This window comes from Syngnathus floridae, chromosome 21 (assembly GCF_059516105.1).
Source record: "Syngnathus floridae isolate MCC-2025c chromosome 21, RoL_Sflo_1.0, whole genome shotgun sequence".
Taxonomy (NCBI): domain Eukaryota; kingdom Metazoa; phylum Chordata; class Actinopteri; order Syngnathiformes; family Syngnathidae; genus Syngnathus; species Syngnathus floridae.
In genome coordinates this window covers 8,789,052-8,811,052 of record NC_142433.1, presented here as the reverse complement: position 1 = coordinate 8,811,052, position 22,001 = coordinate 8,789,052, and the positions used below count along the sequence as shown (strand labels likewise).

At 45.8% G+C, this 22,001-nt stretch overlaps 3 protein-coding genes across 8 annotated transcripts in view; 1 reads left to right on the top strand and 2 right to left on the bottom strand.

Moving 5' to 3' along the window:
- The first annotated feature begins 4,491 nt into the window (after positions 1–4,491).
- LOC148380506 (voltage-dependent calcium channel gamma-6 subunit-like) lies at positions 4,492–7,030 on the top strand. 3 transcript variants are annotated; one of them, XM_088365566.1, is made up of 7 exons: positions 4,492–4,571; positions 4,665–4,893; positions 4,955–5,065; positions 5,123–5,231; positions 5,422–5,496; positions 5,572–5,709; positions 5,795–7,030. In XM_088365566.1, the coding sequence occupies exons 1-7, from the start codon at positions 4,492–4,494 to the stop codon at positions 6,004–6,006; spliced, it is 954 nt and encodes a 317-aa protein (XP_088221692.1). In that variant the 3' UTR covers positions 6,007–7,030. The 3 variants fall into 3 exon arrangements, with proteins under 3 accessions (XP_088221692.1, XP_088221690.1, XP_088221689.1); XM_088365564.1 differs by having other exon boundaries at positions 4,542–4,893; positions 5,156–5,231; XM_088365563.1 differs by having other exon boundaries at positions 4,542–4,893.
- Positions 7,031–7,202: 172 nt separating this feature from the next.
- LOC148380505 (voltage-dependent calcium channel gamma-4 subunit-like) lies at positions 7,203–19,697 on the bottom strand. 2 transcript variants are annotated; one of them, XM_088365557.1, is made up of 6 exons: positions 19,565–19,697; positions 10,810–13,526; positions 10,103–10,360; positions 9,836–9,919; positions 9,032–9,172; positions 7,203–8,960 (listed from the first exon to the last, which is right to left on the bottom strand). In XM_088365557.1, the coding sequence occupies exons 2-6, from the start codon at positions 10,838–10,840 to the stop codon at positions 8,167–8,169; spliced, it is 1,308 nt and encodes a 435-aa protein (XP_088221683.1). In that variant the 5' UTR covers positions 10,841–13,526; positions 19,565–19,697; the 3' UTR covers positions 7,203–8,166. The 2 variants fall into 2 exon arrangements, with proteins under 2 accessions (XP_088221683.1, XP_088221682.1); XM_088365556.1 differs by having other exon boundaries at positions 10,103–13,526.
- znf704 (zinc finger protein 704) overlaps positions 14,658–22,001 on the bottom strand; it is a 50,235-nt gene continuing 42,891 nt past the window's right edge. For 2 of the 3 annotated variants that reach the window (XM_088365553.1, XM_088365554.1), the window contains 7 exons: positions 21,642–21,745; positions 21,199–21,467; positions 20,682–20,782; positions 20,328–20,613; positions 20,123–20,254; positions 19,929–20,014; positions 14,658–19,832 (listed from right to left, as the gene is read on the bottom strand). In XM_088365553.1, the coding sequence (XP_088221679.1) occupies positions 19,718–19,832; positions 19,929–20,014; positions 20,123–20,254; positions 20,328–20,613; positions 20,682–20,782; positions 21,199–21,467; positions 21,642–21,745 (1,093 nt within the window). In that variant the 3' untranslated portion in view covers positions 14,658–19,717. Of the gene's footprint in view, positions 19,833–19,928; positions 20,015–20,079; positions 20,255–20,327; positions 20,614–20,681; positions 20,783–21,198; positions 21,468–21,641; positions 21,746–22,001 lie in introns of all 3 variants that reach the window. The other variant, XR_015855091.1, reaches the window with a different exon arrangement.

Sequence of the window (22,001 nt, the reverse complement as noted above, 5' to 3'; positions counted from 1 at the left end):
GGGTCATTTGTGTCATATTTTATTGGGCCGAATAACACAAAACAACATATATACAATAACAAAAACATATTTACACTTATAAAAACATATTGTTGGATTTGGTTCACAATTTAGGAAGCGCACTATCCGTGCCTCACAGCAAAAGGTGCCAATCACCTGTTATCCAACTTTTGTCATTTTGTACGGACTTATGTGAAGTTTCGTGTGTGACATCATCAATTCGTTAATGTTCCCTGACTATGCAAAGTTCTTACTCATTTGTTTGTTTGTCACATTCTTAGTTTAATTATGCTTCCGACCGTAGTTTTCATTATGAGTCAAAACATTTTCTTTCTGTCCAGAACATTCAATAGTAATCCAAGGCTGGTGTCTAGCATTAGGCAAAATACGACGTCACATCAAGCATTAATCAAAACATAAGATCTAATAAAGTACAAAACATTCTTAGACACCTTGGGCCGTGTCCGCGAATTAGAATAACATCAGGCATGCATTAAACAGTTCCTTAAGGGTCGTTATGCTATTCAGGCAATTTATCAACAAACATTTGTTATTTCAACAGATCATGAAGTTATAAAAACCTATGTCGTCACCATATATGTATATATGTCTAGTTATGTCTTCTTTATTGGTTTGGTGTGCAGGTTTAATTTATGCTTAAAATGTTTCTTTTATTGATTTAATATGTGAATATACTTGTCTGCTTATGTACTTTATTCAATGAGGTTTGAGCATATCTGTTTTTGTAGCTAGGCAGGACTTTTTGCATTTCGACCCCATTCCTTACATATATATATATATATATATATATATATATATATATATATATATATATATATAGTTTGATTTTTTTTGTCACACACACACTTCACACCGTCACTCACACACATTCACACCGTCATATGTGGGAATCGAACTCACGGTGTCGGCACACAAGACAAGCAAGTGTACCCCTACACCATCAGCCACGCCCCTTACAAAAACATATGTATACACTGAAATTTTTCAGTTTTATAGTGGCACACTAAAAAAAAGATAAAAATAAGGCCATCGGTGCAGCATTTGAAAAAAATAAAGGGCTCCACTTCAGTTCTCCTCTTGTGGGGTGCGTTGGCACCTTTATTAGCCACAGACACGTGTGACTAGATTTGAGGAGAAGGGCGTGACTTATTTGCAACCGATACAAAAAAAATGGAATTGAGTGAAATGGAACGGAATGTAAATTCGTCGACAATGTATTGTGTATATGTAATGAAATATCATTGCTGTTTCTCCCGCTTCATTACAAACAAAAAGGTCTATTCGATGGTCAAAATTTGGAGGACTTTTGGCCCAGTTGGCAAACCTACACAGTACAGCGTGGTATGATTGTGGTAGGAGATTTCTTGGGGCTCGTTGGCAACGAATTAGATAGGCGTTATGATCTCCGCGATTTCGGGTAAGTCATCTTACTTATAATACTATAGCACCGCTGTTCAATGGTGCTATCCATACTTAGTTCATACCTCTCTCGCTCTCTCTCTCTCGCTCTCTCTCTCTCTCTCTAGGTAGTTATTGTTGACGAGACAACACTTGAGCGACACAATAGCATCAATTACGAGGCAACTGACGTGAAAGTCAATCATAGATGTTTAAATGTGTTACTTAGGATTCCTAACTCAAGATAAGATAGGATGTCCAAAGATAAGATAAGATAGGATGTCCTAAGATAAGATTCCTAAACGGAGTTAGGATTTGCTTTCTGTAATACCAAACTGGAAAAAAATCGTATCTCCACTCGTCCTAGCTTAACTTTTGACTTAATATAGGAAGTTTTCTGTAATACTGTCAGGGACAGAGACAGGGCGACCAAATGCAGCACGATCCTTCATTGAAAAGGGGAAAAGAGGAAGTGGAACGCTGGACTCGCGATATGGCTGGCGTGGCTGTGCAAAAGAGCGCAGCGCGTAGTCGTGGTCAGGGCGAGCAAGTAGTTGGGGCAGGCGGCGATCGGAGCGTGGTCAAGGACGAGCATTGAGTCGGGGCAGGCAGCGATCGGAGCGTGGTCGGTCAGCTTATGTAAGCGGTTGGCAACAGAGAATATGGCGCTGGCTGATAGGTATAATGCACAGGGCGCAAACGGGTACCATACAGGACCGAACTGACAAGGAGTGACTGGATGACAAGGTTTAAATAGAGGGACTACCAGGTGTGGGTGATTCAGCTGATTGGGGCGTGGCCGAGTGGCAGGTGACGCAGGGCGTATTACAGAAAACTTCCTAACAGGCTTTGAAACCCTAATTCAAAAAACGCTTAATTGAAAACCAACACCCTAGGTTCAAGTCTCGCTTGGATCAGCTACTACACGCCACCTCACACTTCTCGACACACACTAGCCGCCTCCTGCACCCCCCACTGAGGTCAGTTCTGATGTCATTAACAGGTGGGCGTCAGAAATAGACTTACACACACACATGCACACACACACACGCGCGCGCACGCACACACACATGCACGCACGCACGCGCACACACATACAACCCCCTCTCTCTCAGACGAGCACAAAACAGTTCAGCAGCTTGTTGACATTGTTGCGTTGTGAGTGCTTACGAGGGAACACAATGAAAGTTATGCGAGTAGTGTAAACACATGGGGGTCACATGACTTCAACTAAATACTTTTTCCCCACTCTGTGACGCAATTCCGACCCCACAAATTAGATTCCGATAAATGTGCTGCCTTGCACTTGTATCAGATGAACTTCAAGAAGCGCTAACAAAGTCACTGTAGTAGTGTATGTGTGACAGCAGCAATATTGAAAGTTTGAGATTCCAGCAGCCAAAAAAGAAAAATGCAGAAATGACGTTTCTATATTGCAAGTTGTGCGGGCTTGAGACTTCATCGGCACCCCGAGAAAAGGGTCCAAGTCGTTCCGGGACCAAACTTTTTGCTACCCAGTCAGTGAAAAAACAAAACCAACTCATAAAAGAGCGACTGACTTGACTTAATAAAAGAATCATCCCGGCTTGTACCTTAAAAACGGCAGAGTCGGGTCTCTTGTATTGAAATATTTGCTCGAAAGTCAAAGTGGAAAAATTGACCAAACGGCTCGTATCGCAACGAGGTGGCGGCTGGCCTGCGGGGGGGCGTGGTAGCGGCGGCCCCCCTGCCTGGCGCCGTTCCAGAGTGCCCCCACGGGACGTCTTTCCGCTGGCCTATATTTGGAGCAAGCGAGCGCTCCGGATATTTTGAGCCTCCCGACACGTCACGGGGCGTTTGCCGCCGCCGACGGCCGTCTTCGACCGCCGTCGCTCTAATCGCCGGCTTCCTCTTTGTTATATGCCGACGCGCTTCCACCTCAGGTAAGCGAGTGCGTGAAGTGGAATGGCCGTGAAGTGGATTGGCCATGCTGTGCGTGCGTGCATGACATTTGAGGGTTCTGTACTGGACTACGGCTTCCGCGTTCACCTGGCATGTTGGCGTGGCTCAAAAAAACACGCGGCTCTCTGAGCACATGTTGGCTTCCGGAGAGCTTTGCGGCAACGATGCCGGACAACTAGTCGCCTGAGGTTTCATCTCGATGAGCCCCTGACCTTGGTTGATGACCGGTACCCTGGTGTCTCCCGGCGACCGGAGGCTCCGGCTTGCAATGCTTTGTGGCTTTATTTTTCAAATGAGTTTTCAAAGCGGGTTTGTTCGCTTCCCCCAGTTGTTTTGAAAGCCGCTTTGTCATCGTTGAGTCGCGTTTTGGCGCTCAAACGAAAGCTCACCGACGATTGTCATGAAGTCAAGTCCGAGTTGCAAAAGACCTTCCTCCTTTTCCAGGACGCCCACTTCAAAGCCCGTCCATGCTATCCATAGACAAAAACGCAAACATAAGACTACCTTTGCTAGATGGACTTTGGCTAAGCAGCATTTTGTTTTGATTTCAATAACGTGCTGTTGTTGTTTTTCCAGTTTGAGTGTTTGTTGCTGTTAACGCAAATAATCTCGGTTTCCATATGACCCACTGGCGACCGATCTAATGCTTGTCGTTGAACGGTCGACCGCTCCATTTTTTGTTTGTATGTGGCCTGTGATTAGCCGATGTACAGTTCAGAGTGTAGACCGCCTCTTCGTTGAAACGTTGAAATGACAGACGATGTTCCTTTTTTGCCACGGTGATGGTTTTGGCTTTTTCTTTTCCCGGCCGCAGAAAGTTGTTAAGTGGTCGCGGGAGGACAGGTCGCTGGCCACCGAGGCAGCGCAGCCACGCGCTCCCGAAATAGCGCCCCTCCGCTTTTGATTTCAGTTCGTTGAGACGAGACGTTCCGCTGGCATAACTTCCTCAAATTAGCTCGCTCGGGAGACACACCAGAAGCCGCAGCGACTGCCCGCTTCTCGCCTCAGCTCATTTGCTACTAATTGATACTCTGGGTTGGTTAGACGTCTTCCCGTTGGATAAACGTAACCTTTGTTGTGTTTTGTCTTCCAGGAGTTGTTGCTGAAGGTTCCCTCCACGATTTGGTCACCATGATTGTTTTGCTCGAGCTGCCTTTTTATCCTCACCAAAAGGCGCATGTCTGTCGTTTGACGCATATGCTGACTTTTTTGTAAACGAGATTTTTCCTTCGCGCAGTCTTTTGCCTTTTTTTTTGTGAATTGTATTTTGATATTTTGATCATTTTTTTGCCTTTTTTTGAGAGTTGCTTTCAAATTTTGGTTTTGATGATGTGGTCCACCTTCCTGGTGACAGACGAGGAGGGCCGTGCGGCAGGCCCGGCCGCTGCCCACTCAGTGGGAGTCGTGGGCGGCGGCGGGGGAGCCCAAGGCATGGGCGGCCTGGCGGGCCTCATGAGTGGACGCAGCACATTCGGCGGCAACAAACGCCGCAGGGCCGGACACCACGCCATGACAGAAGCACAGGAAGGCAAGGTGCGTTGCCACTTGGCTTTTCTTTCTAGTTGTTGAAAGATGTGGTGTGCACTGCGCGCAGATTAAGCTGGCATTCTTCGTGGCTATCGTGGGTGTCATCCTGACCGTGCTGGGCGTGGGAACCGAGTTTTGGGTGGAGCTGGCGCCACCCAAGAGTTTCTACGGTAACCAGGTGAGCCCGGGGGAGTTGGTGGGAGTTGTGTTTGGTGGCCTGACTTTGTGTGCCCAGACATGTCCGGCCATGCATTTTGGCCTGTGGAAGGCCTGCAGCAAGACGCTATGGGTGGCTGACATCGACCCCGACAGGGAGAGCTGCGGGCCCGCCGAGCTGCCCGGAGGTAAGTGCGCGTTCACGCCTGAAAACAACTTTGGCCGTTTTAATTTTTGGGGAGAATTAATGTCTTTTGATGATGTTATTTAGATTTTTTTTTCTTTTTTTGTAAAATGTATTTTGAATAGTTTGAATATTTCCAGAAAATCATTCAAATATTCGATTTGGATCACATTTTTGAGGTGTATTTCTTTCAGAGTCTAACTGCACGTACTTCAAGTTCTTCACAACGGGCGAGAACACCGTCATGTTTCACAAGACCACGCACAAAAGTCAGTCAGGAATTGCCAATTGAAAGGCCTCATCCCGGCCTGCCTTTTGGTGACAGCTTCCCTTTTTTGTGGCAGGCCTGAGCATGGCGTCGGCCATGATGTCACTTTTCAGCGTGGTGCTGATGGCGATGGGCGCCATCTGCATCACCATGGCACTCAGCAAGGAAATAGTCTTCTTCCTCAAGCCCGCCTCTATCTGCTTCGTCCTTTCTGGTAAGGGCGGCGCAGGACAGAGCCGTTGTCTGCTCTGCGTGCGGTGCTGCATCTTGTGTTTTTGTGCCCCCTCTCTCCCCCTCAGGAGTTCTGGCGCTGCTGTCCCTGCTGGTCTTCCAGCAGTCGGTATTGTCCCTCCTGGCCAGCGACCACTTGGTGCCGCTGCACCACAACTTCTCCTGGTCTGCGTCGTGCGTGGGCTGCGCCGGCGCCATCTTGATTGTGGGCGGGCTCCTCTTCCTGCTGCTGGCGCTTCCTTTCAGCCCCTGGCAGAGGTGCCACAGCGCCGCCAGCTAGTGGCGGGGTGGCGCTACCACATGTGGCATCGCCGCAGCCGCCTTGGCGTGAACGTCATCACGGCCAACATACTCCAAAAGCGCATTGATTGTATTTGCTACTAGTGCTGAATTGTCCATTTGACAGACTTTTACACGCCTCGCATCTCCTCCCACACTCGACAGACAATTCAGCGCTCTAGTAGAACCACATGAGCTTTTCCTGCACTACCAATGGCGCTTTTGGCCTATTCCACCTCAATGAAGTATCTATCACCTCTGCTGCATGACGCGGCCCAACCGTCGGCATGTGTCACGCACAAGTAGCATCCTTCATTCTCCAAGAGATCCATTTGGAGTCCATGTCCTGGCGCACCTTTTGGGCTTGGTGCTAGTGAGGAAAAACCTTGCACCCTCCAACTACTAGTGAAGCACTCGATGTTGTCTCGTAGCTACTCATGAGCTTACTAACGCATGCCTACAAGTTGGGTGGGGTGAGTTCTGTGTTGTTCAAAGAACACAATAGTTTACCAGGAAAGTTGAGTTGAGGATTAGTGGGCCTAAAGTGACACTCGCAGTGTAGGGAAAGCCGATCTTCTCATCTCAGAACTCAAACCTTTTGTTGCGAGTAAAACATTTTCTCGGGACTACTTTTGCAATCGCTTGCCGTGTCCGCCTTTGAATTTGGACACGGCCATTGATTCGCTTTTGTTTCTGCTCGCCACATCTGACAAATGGGAGGCAAGACGATGCACGTCCATGCTCGCCTCCGTAAAAAAGTCTTAAGCACGCAAACAATCCTGCCTCGCTTCAGTCGTCCAGCGTCTGAAATTGGAAGCTCGTCATTGCGAGTTCAACCGGACTTGCTTGCATTGCTAGCGAGCTGATGGAGAGAACAGAAAGTCTTCAAAGTCTTAGATATCAAATACATAAACATACTTTTGTGTATATTGGATGCGTGTCGGCACCAAATTGGTTTTGCTGTGTTCGGCGTCATCTTTGTAGCGTCTGTGTATAAGACGATCATAAATGTGTACAAGAAGAAAGCGTGTTTCAAAATTCTTTTCACAACAAAACAGAGTATTCCAGATGACAATTGGTGATAACAATTCCTGATCACTTGTACTTGTTGGAGGAGGGAGATGTGTAAAACGAGGACCAAAGTTGGTAACTCTTTTGACCCTGATTGGACTTCCTGCAAATGAAGTGTAAATGACATATTGTTCATGAACAACTTTATTGAATATCAACAGTAGACTTGTATATATGTAGAGTTATACATTTTTCAATATTCATCCTAGCGCTATTCAGAGTTATATTGCTTCCTTTCATTCTTTCAGCCAAAGTGGCTGAGAAGTGGCGCTGATAGATTTTTTTTCCTGGTGTCTCTTTAAAATGAATCAGATTGACTCAGTATGTACTGGGAAGCTCAAACGACAAGCAAGCTCCCCTACTTGGCACTGACGCACATTAAAAACTGTATATATGTGTGTGTGTGCGCATGTGCGCGTGTGTATGTGTGTGTCAATATATGTACACACACTTTGTCGTGTACATAACCCTAATCCATCATATTGAGTTGAAGTTGAATATGAGCTCATTAAAAAGTCAATCACCTGGCCACATGACTCCACTGAGACCACAAATTACAAGTTTTTAAATAACAGCCCATCAAAAAAAGTTTTGACAAAAGTACAACAGAATATGTAAAAGAAATAAAATTTAAGTCTCTTACTTTGTTTCAAATACCAAAGACAAGAAAGTCCTTGGAATACGATCAATACGATTATGACATGGTGCTCGGCATTTCAAGTGAGCACAAAGTTTTCCGTTTGAGGCGTGAATGCTGGCGCTAACGCTTTGGGGGGGGGGTTAGGGGCAACGCAAAAACTGCCTCAACTATCAATCGGCCCGTTGATAATTTTGCATACGAGTGTGATGTCATCAACACTAGACCATGTGCGATGACGTCATCTTCGTCGTGTTATGTTCAATCGCTGTTGTGTTCCTGAGAGAAGGGGAAAAGAAAGTAGGCAGACGCAGCGGTCTCGTCTTGCGCTCGTAATGTGTGTGGCTGTTTTAGTCCATCTGTCAGATGTTGAAATACTTATGGCTGCTGTGTGTTCCAAAAGTCAGGACAGGATTTTGAAGGCCTCCTTGATCCTGCTCGGTCAGTCACTTTTTAAACAGGTGTGGTCTTCCTGTTGAGCGTGTCCGAGTTGCTGTCGCGGTCCCGTTTGGCCGTCAGGCGGTCCAGTGTCCCCACGTTGCCCCTGTCCCGCTCCATGGTGGCGGCGGACATTGGCGCAGCGCTGGCTACGGGAGCACCGCTGCCCAACGCAGAGGTGGCACTGCTCAGCGGGGCGGCGTTCTGGGCGGCCGTTGTCAGGTTGGATTTGGAGTGCGATGGGAGCGTGCCGCCGCCGCTGCCGCCGTCCTTGGGGAAGTAGTTGTGCAGTTGGTAGAGCGTGGCGCGATCCATGGTGCCGTAGAGGGGCGGTGCACCGCCACCCAGGCTGCCCATCTTGGCGTCCCTGGACAGGGTGTACATGGATATGTCGCCGCCTCCGCCATGGTGAGGGTTGGGTAAGGTGGCCACGGAGAAGGGGGGTGCAGACGGGGGCAGACTGAAGGTCTTTGCCCCCACAGGAGAGGTCTCCACCGAACAAGGCGGGTCAGTGGAGCGTGAGCTAGAGTGCGAGCGCCGGCGGAAGCGATAGCTGGGCAGGCGCAGCATTGCGTGCGTGGTGCTCTTGAAGAGGTCGACGCGGGAGCGACACCGCAGCTCTTTGTTCTTCTCGATGTAGATGTTGACGGCCAGGACCCCCACCATCTCAGCCAGGATGAAGGACAACCCGCCGAAGTAGAAGGACCATCCATACGAGTAGTGCCACTTCTTGTCCTCATCCTTCTTGGGCGAGATATCGCTGAGTGCCGCCGAGATGTAAACAATCACGCCAATGATGTTGCTCAGGCCTACCGACAAAAGAGTAAGCGGGTCACAAAGGCTCACGTGTGTGTCCTGCACATGTTGGTGTGCTCCCGACCTGCCGCCACAAAGAGAATTCCTCCTCCCAGGATGATGTTTCGTTTGCTTTTGTAGAAGCTGCTGGAGGCCACACACACGCCGCCCAGCAGAAGCAGCACAGCGCTTAGGATGGGGAACATGCTTGACGCGCGCACTACACCTGTGTGCGCACACAACATACAACAAACGCACACACGCACACACGCACACACTCACAGTTGTTAGTGGATGCTGTTGCAGGTGGTAGCGCACAAAGTTTGTTTGTTTATTTGACAGGGCCAGAGTGTATCAATGAACTTTTCTGTAGATGCACCAGAATAAGACAAGGGGCTATTTTTCCTTTGTAGTCCCTGAAGCAAGGTGTGTGAAGTATCTTGCCCAGGAACACGACGACACGTGGTTCAGACAGAGCTGGGTTCAAACCATTCGACCATTCGGTTTCTGACTGACCCGCTCGACTGCCTGAGCTACGAATTCCACAGTGATGCAGTGATGTGCCGCAGGAAGAGGAAGAATGACATCGTGCTCCATCCTCCTCACATTTAACATGTCAACACGTTTGGTGTGTCTCACAAAATGGCATCCCTTCACTGACAAAACAGCGAGAACAAGACCATCGTCTTACCAGCACTGCTGAAAATAATTCCTTAGCGCTTTTTAGAGATGGTGCGTGTGCGCCCCCGCACCCCAGACTCCCCACCTGACACGCAGACGCCAACTATGGCATTTGTGCATTGATGTCCGCCCACCACCCCCTTCTGTCCTTTGCGCATCCTCTGCTCTTTGTGTGTGTGCGCGCGTGCACTGCGGATGTGTCACTCACGCAGCAGATACTCGGCAGCATCTTGGTCGTAGTCAGCGTCGTCTGGGAAATGGTTGATCTGCGAGCACACGCCTCGCTTCAAGCCTGACAACCAAGAAAAGCAACAGATCAATCAGATGTGGCCGGACAGCTCATCTTCCAACATGTCATCAATCACGGCAACAGTGGGCGCGAACGCACTTATACACGTGCATGTACACACACAAACGCACGCCTACAGTACAATAATACGCCCACGTAGCAAAGGCAAGCGGAAAGCGGCGCTACCCTCGAGGCAGCAGATCCTCCAGAGTCCGGAGTGCGTCAGGGCGCCAGGGTCCTTCTTGTCTCTCGCGCCCTCGTCCTGCGGCGACGACGACGAATTGGCTGTGCTGTTGCAGATGAATGCCCGGGCGTACAGCCAGTAGTCGGTGCCGATGGCCACCGTCATCAGGGCGAAGGCGGCGAAGGCGCCCATACTTGTCAGCAGCACCTGGATGCCGCGCTCGCACCATGCCAGGGCCGGACGCCCCAGGAAGCTGGGCTCTAAGGACCAGCCCTCATCAACATCATCATCAATCATCATCACATACGTGTGTGAGCTATGTCACTTTTAAGACTTTAAATACTTGATTGATCCTGAGCGAAATTGTGATTAGTCTTCTCCTCACATTCACACAAAACAGTCGCACAAAACAGCACACTGACACACTTTTGAAAGCGAATGTGGATGGATGTCACGTACACTGTTTATGTACGTTTTTGTGTATGTCAGTCAACATCGATGCGTGTGCGTGCTTGCAGGGCCCGTGTTTCCGCGTGATATGTGTGTTATGTGTGTTTCTATGTATGTGCGTGGTGAAGTGCGTCTGCCTGTGGCCGTGTATTAACATGTGAGTGTGCGCTTGACAATGTGTAGTGTATGAGTCATCGTCTATTAGTGTGTGTGAATGTCTGAGTGCGTGTTTTAGTTTGTGTGTGTGTGCGTGTGTTACCTGTGAGCATGTTCCTGCTTTTTGCCTCCATGCTATGTCGTGATGGACTTGTGATTGTTGGTTGCTGAGCTGTTGCTTGGCGTCTTTCAGCTGCTCTTGATCTCCTCCATGCTCTCTTCCTTTCTTTTTTTCCCCGTCCTATCTTCTGCTTTCCACTCGCTCCTCCTTACCGGACGCTCTCACTCAGCATCAGTGGAGAAAAGAAAGAAGGGAGGACAGAGGGAGGGTGTCAGTCAAAATGTAAAGAAGCAACGTGAAACAAAGTTGAAGAAAAGGAGAAGGATGGAGAAGAGGCATTTGCTTTCCTTCCCTGTTGGAAAGACGACGGCGATTTGAGAGAGACAGTGAGAAAGAGAGAGAACCATGCGAGTGAGTGGTCGTTCGCACTCCCATCACCATGGCAACTGTGATTCTGAAGTCGACCTTGGAGAATGAGGAGTGTGCATGCGTGTGTGTGTGTGGGGGGGGGGGGTCTAGTGGTGTGTGCACATGTACGGTCCATGTCGGTCCGTGTCTTTTGGGCATTGCACGTTTGGAAGCTGGCATTTAAAATTGAAAAGCAACAGGTTATTTGATTTTTGTTTGAAAACGAAAAGACTTAAATCAAAAGACAGCTCGTTTTTTTCGTTTATCTGGAACGAATACGCAAAAGTGTAATATATGTTTGATTTTCAATTATTACTACAACAAAAACACAAGCACAGCACAGGAACACAAATGAAAAAAAGGCAGGTATACAGTAATCCTTTGTTTATCGCGGATAATTGGTTCCAAGACCACCCGCGATAGGTGAAAATCCGTGAAGTAGTGTCACCTTCTCATTTTTAACATACATACATTTTTTGTGTCAATAAATGTATATTAAACCATATAAGTGCATATGTTATCATTAGAACATTAAATAATAGTTTTAAACATGTAAATACGATATTAATAGTTTAAATGACATACAGAAAATAATGTATAAATAATATAAATATGATATGTGTGTGTGTAACATATGTAGATGTAGCTAAAGTATACATACTGTAAATATATTTTTAGAACTCTTATTATTACAGTCATCCCTCGCTATATCCTGGTTCACCTTTCACGGCCTCACTGCTTCACGGATTTTTTCACAGTGCGTTGTGTTATGGCTTCAGACGAAAAAGACACTACAGAGCGGAGTCAGGCCGCAGAAGCGCACTATATAGTATCAGAATCAGAATCAGCTTTATTGGCCAAGTTTGTGCATGCCAAACAAGGAATTTGACTCCGGTTGATCTCAGCCTCTATACAACATACAACTAACATACAACTAACAACACTCAGGTGACTAACAACATTTAAGTGGTAAGAGCAGGACGTTATTGCCCAGTGATGACTCTGAGACTCTATGAGTGGTGTGAGTTCGTCAGAGCGACAGCCTGGGGGAAGAAGCTGTGTCTGTGTCTGCTGGTTTTGGCGTACAGTGCTCTGTAACGCCATCCGGAGGGGAGTAGTTCGAACAAGGGTCTGTAGAGATGTTACGCGCACGTTTCCTGGTCCTGGACAGGTACAAGTCTTGGATAAGATGGGAGGTTGGTCCCGATGACGTCAGACTTCTTTCAAGCATCTCTGTACCACACAGGGTGCTGATGGCATCTCTGCTTGCAAGTGTTAAAGGGCCAAACTGTCTCACGTGTGGTTCTTGCAAAGAAGTTAGAGTGAGCAACACTCTAACACCTGACAGTGATGGAGGTGCAGAGGATAGACTGGATGATGGCAGTGTCGAAGGTCTTCAGCCGTTCATGTGGCAGGTTGAACTTCCTGAGCTGTCTCAGAAAGTACAACCTCTGCTGGGCCTTCTTCCATACAGAGTCCATGTGGCCGGTCCATTCAGGTCCCGGGAGATTGTGGATCCCAGGAACTTGAAGGTGTCTGTGGTGGGAATAGCATTACTGAGGATGGTAAGGTGTGGAAGTGGCGAAGGGTCTCTCCTGAAGTCCACTGTCATCTCCACAGTCTTGAGCAGGTTCAGTTCCAGGTGATTTTGGCTGCACCAGTGGACCAGCCGCTCTACCTCCTGTCTGTACGCAGTCTCGGCACTGTCCCTGATCAGTCCAATATGTAATCCTCCATTGTAAAACAAATTGTAAAAACGAGAAAAAAAAAAAACAAAAACGAATGTAATAGGAAATAAATGGACGACTGCTCCTCAGTTGTTCACTGTAAATTTGAACTGGAGATCTCTTGTGGAGATCCATAAGGCTGGAGAACCTTTTTTTCGTAGCCTCCGTAAGGTCTCTTTTCAAAGCCGTTTTGTTCATCCAAAGAAACACGATGTTACAGATGACAAAAAACACTAGATATTATATACTACATCACCTTAACTACGGAAATTAGTTAATATAGCCACAGTGTTTGAACACTAAAACAGCGAGAAAGACAGAGCAGTCCAGTCTAACTGCATAGCCTGTCAACATAGGCAGCCGTGTGATTACGCAAGCGAATCGTCTTCGGTTTTAAAATAACTATAAAAATTCTGCGATTTTGGTTAAAAATGATACAAAACTACTGAAATTAAAAGGAAAATGACTATAATAAAAAAAAATTGAATTTGTTTTTCCCCTTTTCATGATGGCAGGAGAGGCGTGGCCCCTCTTGCCTCCTCTGACCGCACGTGCCTGGTCGCTGGGGTGTCTAGGTGGCGCAGGATGTAGTGCAGCCCCATGTTGACCGCATCGTCCACCGACCTGTTGTACAGATTTAATTAAATGCATTATTTTACTGTAGTTATCTGGAAGAAATTGTTTACTTCTTGTTAAAATGCTTGGGCCTGAAAACAAATTTGTCCTTTGGTTTCAATGTTATACCTGTATAATAATGGTAAAAAAAATAAAGGTTTCTACTTCACGGATTTCACCTATCACAGGTTCTTTTCGGAACGTAACCCCAGCGAAAAACGAGGGATTACTGTATAACAACTTTTTGATAACGAGGTACAAGTGTACGTACTGTGAACATGTTTTTAGAATTCTTAGTATTAACATTGTTTTAATAACAAGGTACAATATTGTAAATATTTTTTAGAACTCTTATTAACTTCTTTAATAACAAGGTACAAGTGTATGTACTGCAATTGTGTGGGCACTCCCTGCCTTCGGCTTCATTGTTTTTATAACAAGGTACAATATTGTAAATATTTTTTAGAACTCATTACTTTTTTAATAACAAGGTACAAGTGTATGCACTGCAATTGTGTGGGCACTCGCTGGCTTCTGCTGGCGTGCCTGGCAACTTTCGTGCCATAATTCCTCAATTTGGAATTTTTATTTAGAAGGTTTTAATTTGGGGGGGGAATCTGCGATATATTGAAGCCGCGATAAATGAACCGCGATGCACTACTGCATGTTTGGGATTCCTAAAACGCATTTCATCTGTTGACCATGAGATGGCGAAAGCGTAGCGCCTGAGGACAATGTAGTCTTTCGCAAGCAGTCGTCGTGACAGGTGGCGCTCGTGTGCAAAAGCACCCTCCAACAAGCAGGAGAATACGGTTGGGGGAGTTATCAACTACGGATGCTCCAATATGGCGGCCGACCGCGTAACATTTCCTCAGTAAAGTGAAGCACACGAGCAAATGTTGGTCCTTTGCTTCAGTTTTCTGTTTGCTACAGGATGTAAAGTAAGGCTTTTTTCTCTCAAAGTGCGTAGGTTGTCAAAAAAAAATTATTCGTCATCATTTTACTTTATCTTATTTTATCTTATTATACTATCGCCTGATTTTATTGTTTTATCATTATATCGTTTTGTTTTACTCTTGAGTGTCAAAAAGGCACCATCCAATGATATGTATTATTATTGAAAAAAAAAAAACACACACATACTGGTGACACCACTTTTAACAAACATCTGCCAGCAAAGAAACCAAACTGTAATAATTTAGTTAAAATCCCAAAACAAACCCAAAATTGTACAAACAGCAACAGCACCAGAACCAACACAAGTGTCAAAAAACACAGTTATACACAGAGAAGACAGTGTGTCCGCGTGTGTGTATGGCATGATTTAACAGTGTGTATAAATTCATCTTTACATTTAATTTGATTATGATCTTAAAAAGAAACAACCTGGATGCAATAGAGTACTATATGAGATACATCATAGTATATATTTTGATATATACATTTTTGTTTATATTGGAAATGCTTCAAGTGGAGGTTTATCACAAGTAACCAAGAAAAGCATGGAAAGCAACATCTTAGCTTCATGGGCTTAGCTTTGATGCTTAACACGATTGTGTATGGTCACGTTTTATATCAAATTCTTAAAAACAGGAAAAAGAGCCTTTTGATTAGCTATGCTAGTATTCTCAATTTTCTTTGCTAAAAACCTACGTATAATTCATATTTTTGCCACCCAGTTCGTTGTACAAGCTCAGTAACTGAAGTCCTTAGCCAGAAACATGAGTCCTCACCAAATTTTAGTTTTTGAAGCAAACTCATCAAAACATCACAACGTGAGCATTTATGTCCAATAAGAATTGAAGCTTTGGAGTTGATGTCTTATGGAAAAGGAACAACGTGACTATACCTAACCTATACTCGCATCATGTTTGCAAATGTCAGTTTTGAAAGATGGAAGTAGAAGTTTTTGATAAAGAGATTGCTGCCTTTGCAAGAAACGAACAAAAATAATTCTGTCTATGCTAAAATAAGATAAACTAGCAAAATGTTTTTAATAAAAAATTTGGTGTCATGTTAAATTTAGTCCAATCAACAAATATACAAAATGAAATTTTTATTCTATGAACCTATGCAAACATATTCATTGTTTTGAAAGATGAAACTGGGGTCTTTGGAACATTGCCAAATTTTTTGACATCATTTTCATGATTTTGGTTAAAACCAACAATTGCTTGTTACTTCCAAATATTGGCAACTGTATGAAACAGTGATTTGGTCATAAATTAGAATATTTGTAATGTGGCAAACATTTGACACATGATTGACACGTTTTGCTCTCGAGTCTGAAACATGGACAACACATCACAACGTCTTAACTAATTTCAACGTGTTAGGCATGCACATGCGACATAGGCAATTATTTTCGGGGAATCAATACTGTTATTGTATTTACACCACTTGTGCTGAATTCTTGAGGTCATGATTGCAGAGTTGGTCAATGAGATCGTCCGTGCTGCATATTCACAAGCTGCAGTTCTGTTTAAAAATCACGAATAATGTCTGCCAGTACGGCGTCGTTATCGTCCTTTATGGTTGTGCATTAAAGCAGACAATCTGATTGGCTGTGTGACGTGCTGTGAGACTTTGTGATTTTTCCAACAATTTATGAAAAAGAAATTCACATAATAATTATTACACCATTATTATGTACAAGCCCTTGTCATGAAGGGGAAACACACAAACAGTATGTGAATTTAACATAATATATATTAAAAAAAAAAACAGCAAATAACATTGTCGTAAAACAACAACACAGAAAAATGTAATAGAAAAGTCCCGACGGCTTCCAGAAAATAAAAACCCGACTTGGATACATTCGCACTGCATTCCAGAGACGTCCAACTTTGTAAGTTCAATCAAGGCACATTCGTGAATCTGAAATTTATGTTAGCTAACATCGCAAACATTACTTTATGAATAAAAGGGGAACGGCCTCATGTGCCACCCCGTACTGTCTGTTAATCTCCCCCAACCCCCCCGGGCTAGTAAAGTTTAGCGAAAAATGTCATCCTTTACATAATTAACTATGAAGAAAAAAATTGATTTGTACTTCTCTCAGAACTTCTTGGATTAAAGCAAACCAAAACGTCAATTAAAACGATACCCTTTACACTTGACCGAAGTAACGCCAAGAGGTGAAGACTGAATAAACTTTAAGTCAGGTGGTTTTTATTTTCACGTTCTACATCTACAGTAGCAAAAATTTGGACAAAATGTCAATGGCGGGAGTAGCGCTTCCATCTTAATAAGATGGATTCCAGTTATTTTTACAGTCCAAGTTTGTGAATTGTATCTGGCGGGATAGCGGCTAACGTAGCACCGTGCTCTGGTTTGAGCCCACAATTTAGCGGGGCATCCTTTGAGATGCCAATCAACCTAGCAAGAACATAGAAACAAACAAAAGAAAACAAAATAGGATGCATTTAAATGGAATGGCATCAAAGTCAAAACAAGTAATGTTTCATTTTTATTTGTTATCATGGAATCATGACATACCGTATTTTTCGGACTATAGATCGTGTTTTTTTTCATAGTTTGGGTGGGGGGGCGACTTATACTGAGGAGCAACTTTTGTAAAATTTTTCACAAATTTTAAAAATTAAAAAAAAAAGTGAAACCGCGATAAACCAACCGCAATGTAGCAAGGGATTACTGTAATTTGAACTGCAAGTGACGTCAGCAGCGTGGCGCAGCGGTTGTTTACATAAAGGACAAAGATTCGATCACGGGATCACGAAGATGACGAAGGGCCCCACGTACTACGGCATCATTAGCGGCTTCGTTTGTAAGTGACACGGAGGACGTAGAGTTTGATTTGGAGTGACACAGAAGGTTTGGAAAAGTATTAAGGCTTTTACGCACGCCCGGTCCTACTCTACGGAGCTCTCTTTCACCTCCGTGGATGGAAGTCGGGAGCTGGCGCTCGGCCGGGTGGCTGTCCAGGGACGGTGGATGGGGCTCGGACATGGCTTTTACGCACGCCCGGTCTTATTCTACGGAGCTCTCTTCCACCGCCGTGGCTGGAAGTCGGGGACCGGCGCTCGGCAGCTGGCTGTCCGGGGACGGTGGATGAGGGTCGGACACTGCTCCTACGCACGCCCGGTCCTACTCTATGGAGGTCCCAGCCACCTCCGTGGCTGGAAGTACCACCTCCGGGGATGGAAGTCTACGCCGGTGCTTGGGGCCGTGTGGCGGTGAACTATTTGTTAGTTATTTGATATATTTTATTTCGTGTAGCAATTTGAATATGTTTTTATCGTTACAGTTCAGTAGTTGTAAGCTCGTCTTGTTTCGTTAAATAAAGAGCAGTTTACCAAACCCAAGTCTTTCCTGGTACCTAGTTAACGCTACAATATAGTTATATACTAGATCTGTGGAATAACAACGAGGCTGGCGTCAGCGGCGCCCGCGTGGCGTTGTTGACAAAGGACGAGGAATTTGATCGATGGATTTAATGATTTGGAGTGACGCAGATGGTTTGGTAATATAGTTGTTTATATGATAGTCATTTGATATATACTTTATATATCGTTATATGGGTCTGTGGAATATTTAGAACTGCAACTCACAACGAGTCCGACGTCAGCGGCACAGCGCATACGCGGCATCATTTACATATGGGACGATCGATGGAGTGACACAGATGGTTTTATAAATGTGTTATTTATGTAATAGTTATTTGAATAACTCTGAATGTTACGTCAGGCCCGTTCTCAGCTCTTTGTTTGTGTTTATGTCACGTTAGCATACCTATTGTTTAGCCTGTTGTTGCTTGTTCGTCTGTTCTTGGTGTTGGATTTTGTTGAATAAATTTCCCCAAAATGCGACTTATACTCCGGAGCGACTTATGTTTTTTTTTTCACTTTATTGTGCATTTTATGGCTAATGCGACGTATATTCCGGAGCGACTTTTAGTCCGAAAAATACGGTACTATGTTGACAAACAAAAGAGCTGCGAATATTTGGTTTGACCAAATTGTATAGAAGAAGCACGACAATTTTGACTATTTTTGAAAGTGACAAAGGCTAATGTCCAATTGAGGCATCGGACAGGACGTGTTTAAGGCGGTTGTTTTCGGCGATCGGAAAAGAAAAAAATCAACACGAGTAAACATGGAACGGAAAAAAAATTCTAACAAATGAAATAAGCTTTTGCTTCCAAAGTTTTCATGTGAAAATCCAAAAATTCCATACTTGATCAAAAGGAGAAACCTCCGGTTGAGACTGTCCAACTATGTGGTTCAAATGGTCCCTTGGGGCGACAAATTGCTGAAAAAAACCCAAAACAAACCACGAAATAAAACGAGAAATGAAAACCATAATGCTGATACGATGTTCCCAACTTTTTCATTTTTTGTTTGTCTTGGCTTGGACGTTCCGTTTAAAAAAGCCGAAGTTTGCATGAGAGACAAAGGGTACGATGCTGGTGATGGAAAAATGCTGACAAATGGAAAACAAAAGCTCAAGACAATGAAGACCTCACCCTGCTCCTTTGGGTGCTCTCTGGCTTTTTCGTTAAAACGCTTGTGGGGAGGTTTCCCATCAACTTCTTCTTGTTTTGGATCATTTCTGACAAAAGCTGCTCTTTTTTTTGGATTTGGTTCCTTGGGTTTAAATCACTCGACAGAACGTACATTGAGGGCCAGGTTGGCAATCGCCTGGATGTTCTCTAAAAACTGTGACCAAGGTAAAACAAGAGATGAAGATGATGAGATAACTTTGTTCCTTCAAGGTGTTCCCCGAATTTTCTTCAGAATTTGAGGGAATAAAAATTGGTTCCTCGTTGTAAAGTTTGTGACAAAACAAGTCTGGTTTGTCTGGATGTTTCTTGGTTTCCGTTTGAAAAAGGGGGCAGGATGTTGCTCAAAATGAAATGAGAAAACGATGACAATGTCACGCTGTTCCCGCTTTTCTTTAACTAAGCTAGCAAAGACGTTTGACGTCAGAGTCAGAAAAGGCTCGTCTTTTTGCAGCGCATCTTCAAAAAGAACGAAAAGCAAACAAACCAAAATGAAAAACACCAGAAATGTCGTTTTTCCACGCACCATTTTTTTTAGCTGCACTTTGGGAATGACGACAAAGTCATCTGGGATCGGCACACCTACTGGAATGGAGGAATGGGGGCTTTGTGGGTAAAGCCGGAGCTTAAGGGACAGTTGTGATGCTCCCTGCCCTGTTTAGGCCGCTCTGACGTCCGTCTAGTCTGTGAATCTCTGGCAGGCTTTCTTCCAGCGGCAGGCAGTGCACCACATGTCGCGGTTCTCCATCCCGTATACTTTGCGACACTTCTTGCCTTCGCTGCGTACTTTACGACTGCAACAGTAGCAGGAGACCCAAAAAAAAACAAAAAAAAAATAGAATTAAATGCATGTAAGAACTTAGGATGATGAAAATGTTTTCCCTGGTTACCTGAGGGCGGCTCTGGGCGGGGATGAAAGGACAGTGATGGTTTGGGAACGCTGGTCAGCGAAGACCTGACTCTTACTGGGTGACACCTGCAGGTGGTGCAAACGCTCAACTCAAAAAATGCCACAATCAAACGCCATCAGCACATACTAACGCTGCTGGTGTTTGTGTGCGTGTGTGCACGTGTTTTTCATGACCCTGTTGCCGGTGAAGGCAAGGGGCGGTGATTGCCAAGAGATACTGAAGCCTGAGCCATTGGTGGGCGTGAAGCTGTAGGAGGCCGCTGGGTTGGTGGCCCCATTGGACGGGATGGACACCGGAGGCGTGGCCTGAAGGTGGCGGTCAAGTGGTTAAAGGGGAGGGGTAACAACGGCTGAAGAGGGAGTTGGGAGGCATCCTCACCTGGTAGGCGTGATCAGCATGGATGAGGTAGAGCGCGCTGGGCGCAGAGCGGCTGAGCGGCGTAACGGTGCCTGAGTGAGGCTCCTTGGTGCAGGGAGGCGGTGGCAATGGGGACAGGGGCACGGGCGCGGCCACGTGGGCATCCGGCTGGGGAGGCGGGATCAGGACGGAAGGCGACACCGGCGACAGGCTGCTCAGGCCGTCAGCCATCGTGTCCGTGTTGAGCTTGATCTCGGCGTAGTAGAAGTCTTCCTCACCGTCGCTGCAGTCCGAGTCGCAGCTGCGGCTGGAAGTAACAAAGTGGGACTATAGCAAAGAGGAAATTAGCTCAGCCGACAGGATGTGGCTACGCACCCGAGGTGGATGGTGCGAATGTGCCTCTGGATTCCGGCGGCGGTGCTCAGGACTTTGCCGCAGTTCTTCCACAGGCACTTGAACATCACCTTCATAGAATTCTGCACAGGACAATATGGCGAGCCCAGTTTTCACCAAAGGCTAGCTAGTTGGCTGGGTGGTCTTACAGCTGACGTTAAAAGTTTTCTTCAGACGGTTACTTTAGCTGGTTACTGGCTTAGCATTGTCATTAACAGGTTGTGCTGCTAACAAAGCGAATTGCAGGTATGAGAATGGCAAATGTGGAAAAAAAAGCGGAAAAGCAGCGGGGGGGGGGGGATATATATGCCGTCACGGCGGGCAGGGCAATGCTCTTGAGTCGCCGAGGCTAACGTTGCCCGGCCAGCTGGCCGGCCGCTCCCCCCCATATATAAAAAAATAATTCTCAACGGATTTACACGATTCACAAAAATACTTTTGACGGAAAAAAACTTGGAAATCCGCGAATCCGCGGAAAATTGATCGACCAACGGCCAACCTTGCGCTTGCGTGGTATGGGCTCATCAAAGAGCAGGCTGCTGCCGTCCGTCTCCTCCAGGCTGGGGTCCTCGGTCCCCGCGTTAGGGGGCCCTCCGCTGGGCACCCGAAAGGGTTTGAAGCTGTCAGCCGAGAGGGGCGGCGACGGTGTAGACGGGTTGGACTGGTCGCTGGGTGCCGACCAGCTCCAGTAGCCACCCGACGAGCCATTGCTGGATGGAGTGAAAAGACCCGTAGAACTGTTCTCCTTCCACGAGCCACTAAGAGCCTCTGTGGGGGTTGCAACACAACATTACAAAGAGACCACATGACACAAATATAGGGGAAGGCTAATGTCATGCAAGATAATCCTGTGCAGGGATCTTGTTAGTAATACGGCACACTTGAGACTGCCCTGACTTGATACTGCTGCTTGATACTTACTGCAAACCACTGTTAGCTTACCATTGACTTTGACGGGCGGACTCCTGACCAGCGGGCTGGTGGAGAGGCTGGTGAGGACCATGGCGGCTGTCACCTTGTCCATGTCCACTTCCTCCTCTGACCGCCTGTATACACAAAAAGTTAAAAAATAAACTCAACGCTAAAATGCTAACATGTTAATTGCCCACAATGTCAGTTAAAAAGTTTTGTGCTTCATCTTTGGCCGTGCACATGACATGCTAAACAAGATCATTTCGCCTTTAGATATAACCGCGAGCAAGTTAGCCGGAATTACGTGCATTTATTACTCGTAAACAAGCTACTTTGGTACCTTGGGGGGTCTATGTGGACAGAATGTTTGATTGCTGATTGGTTGTACAC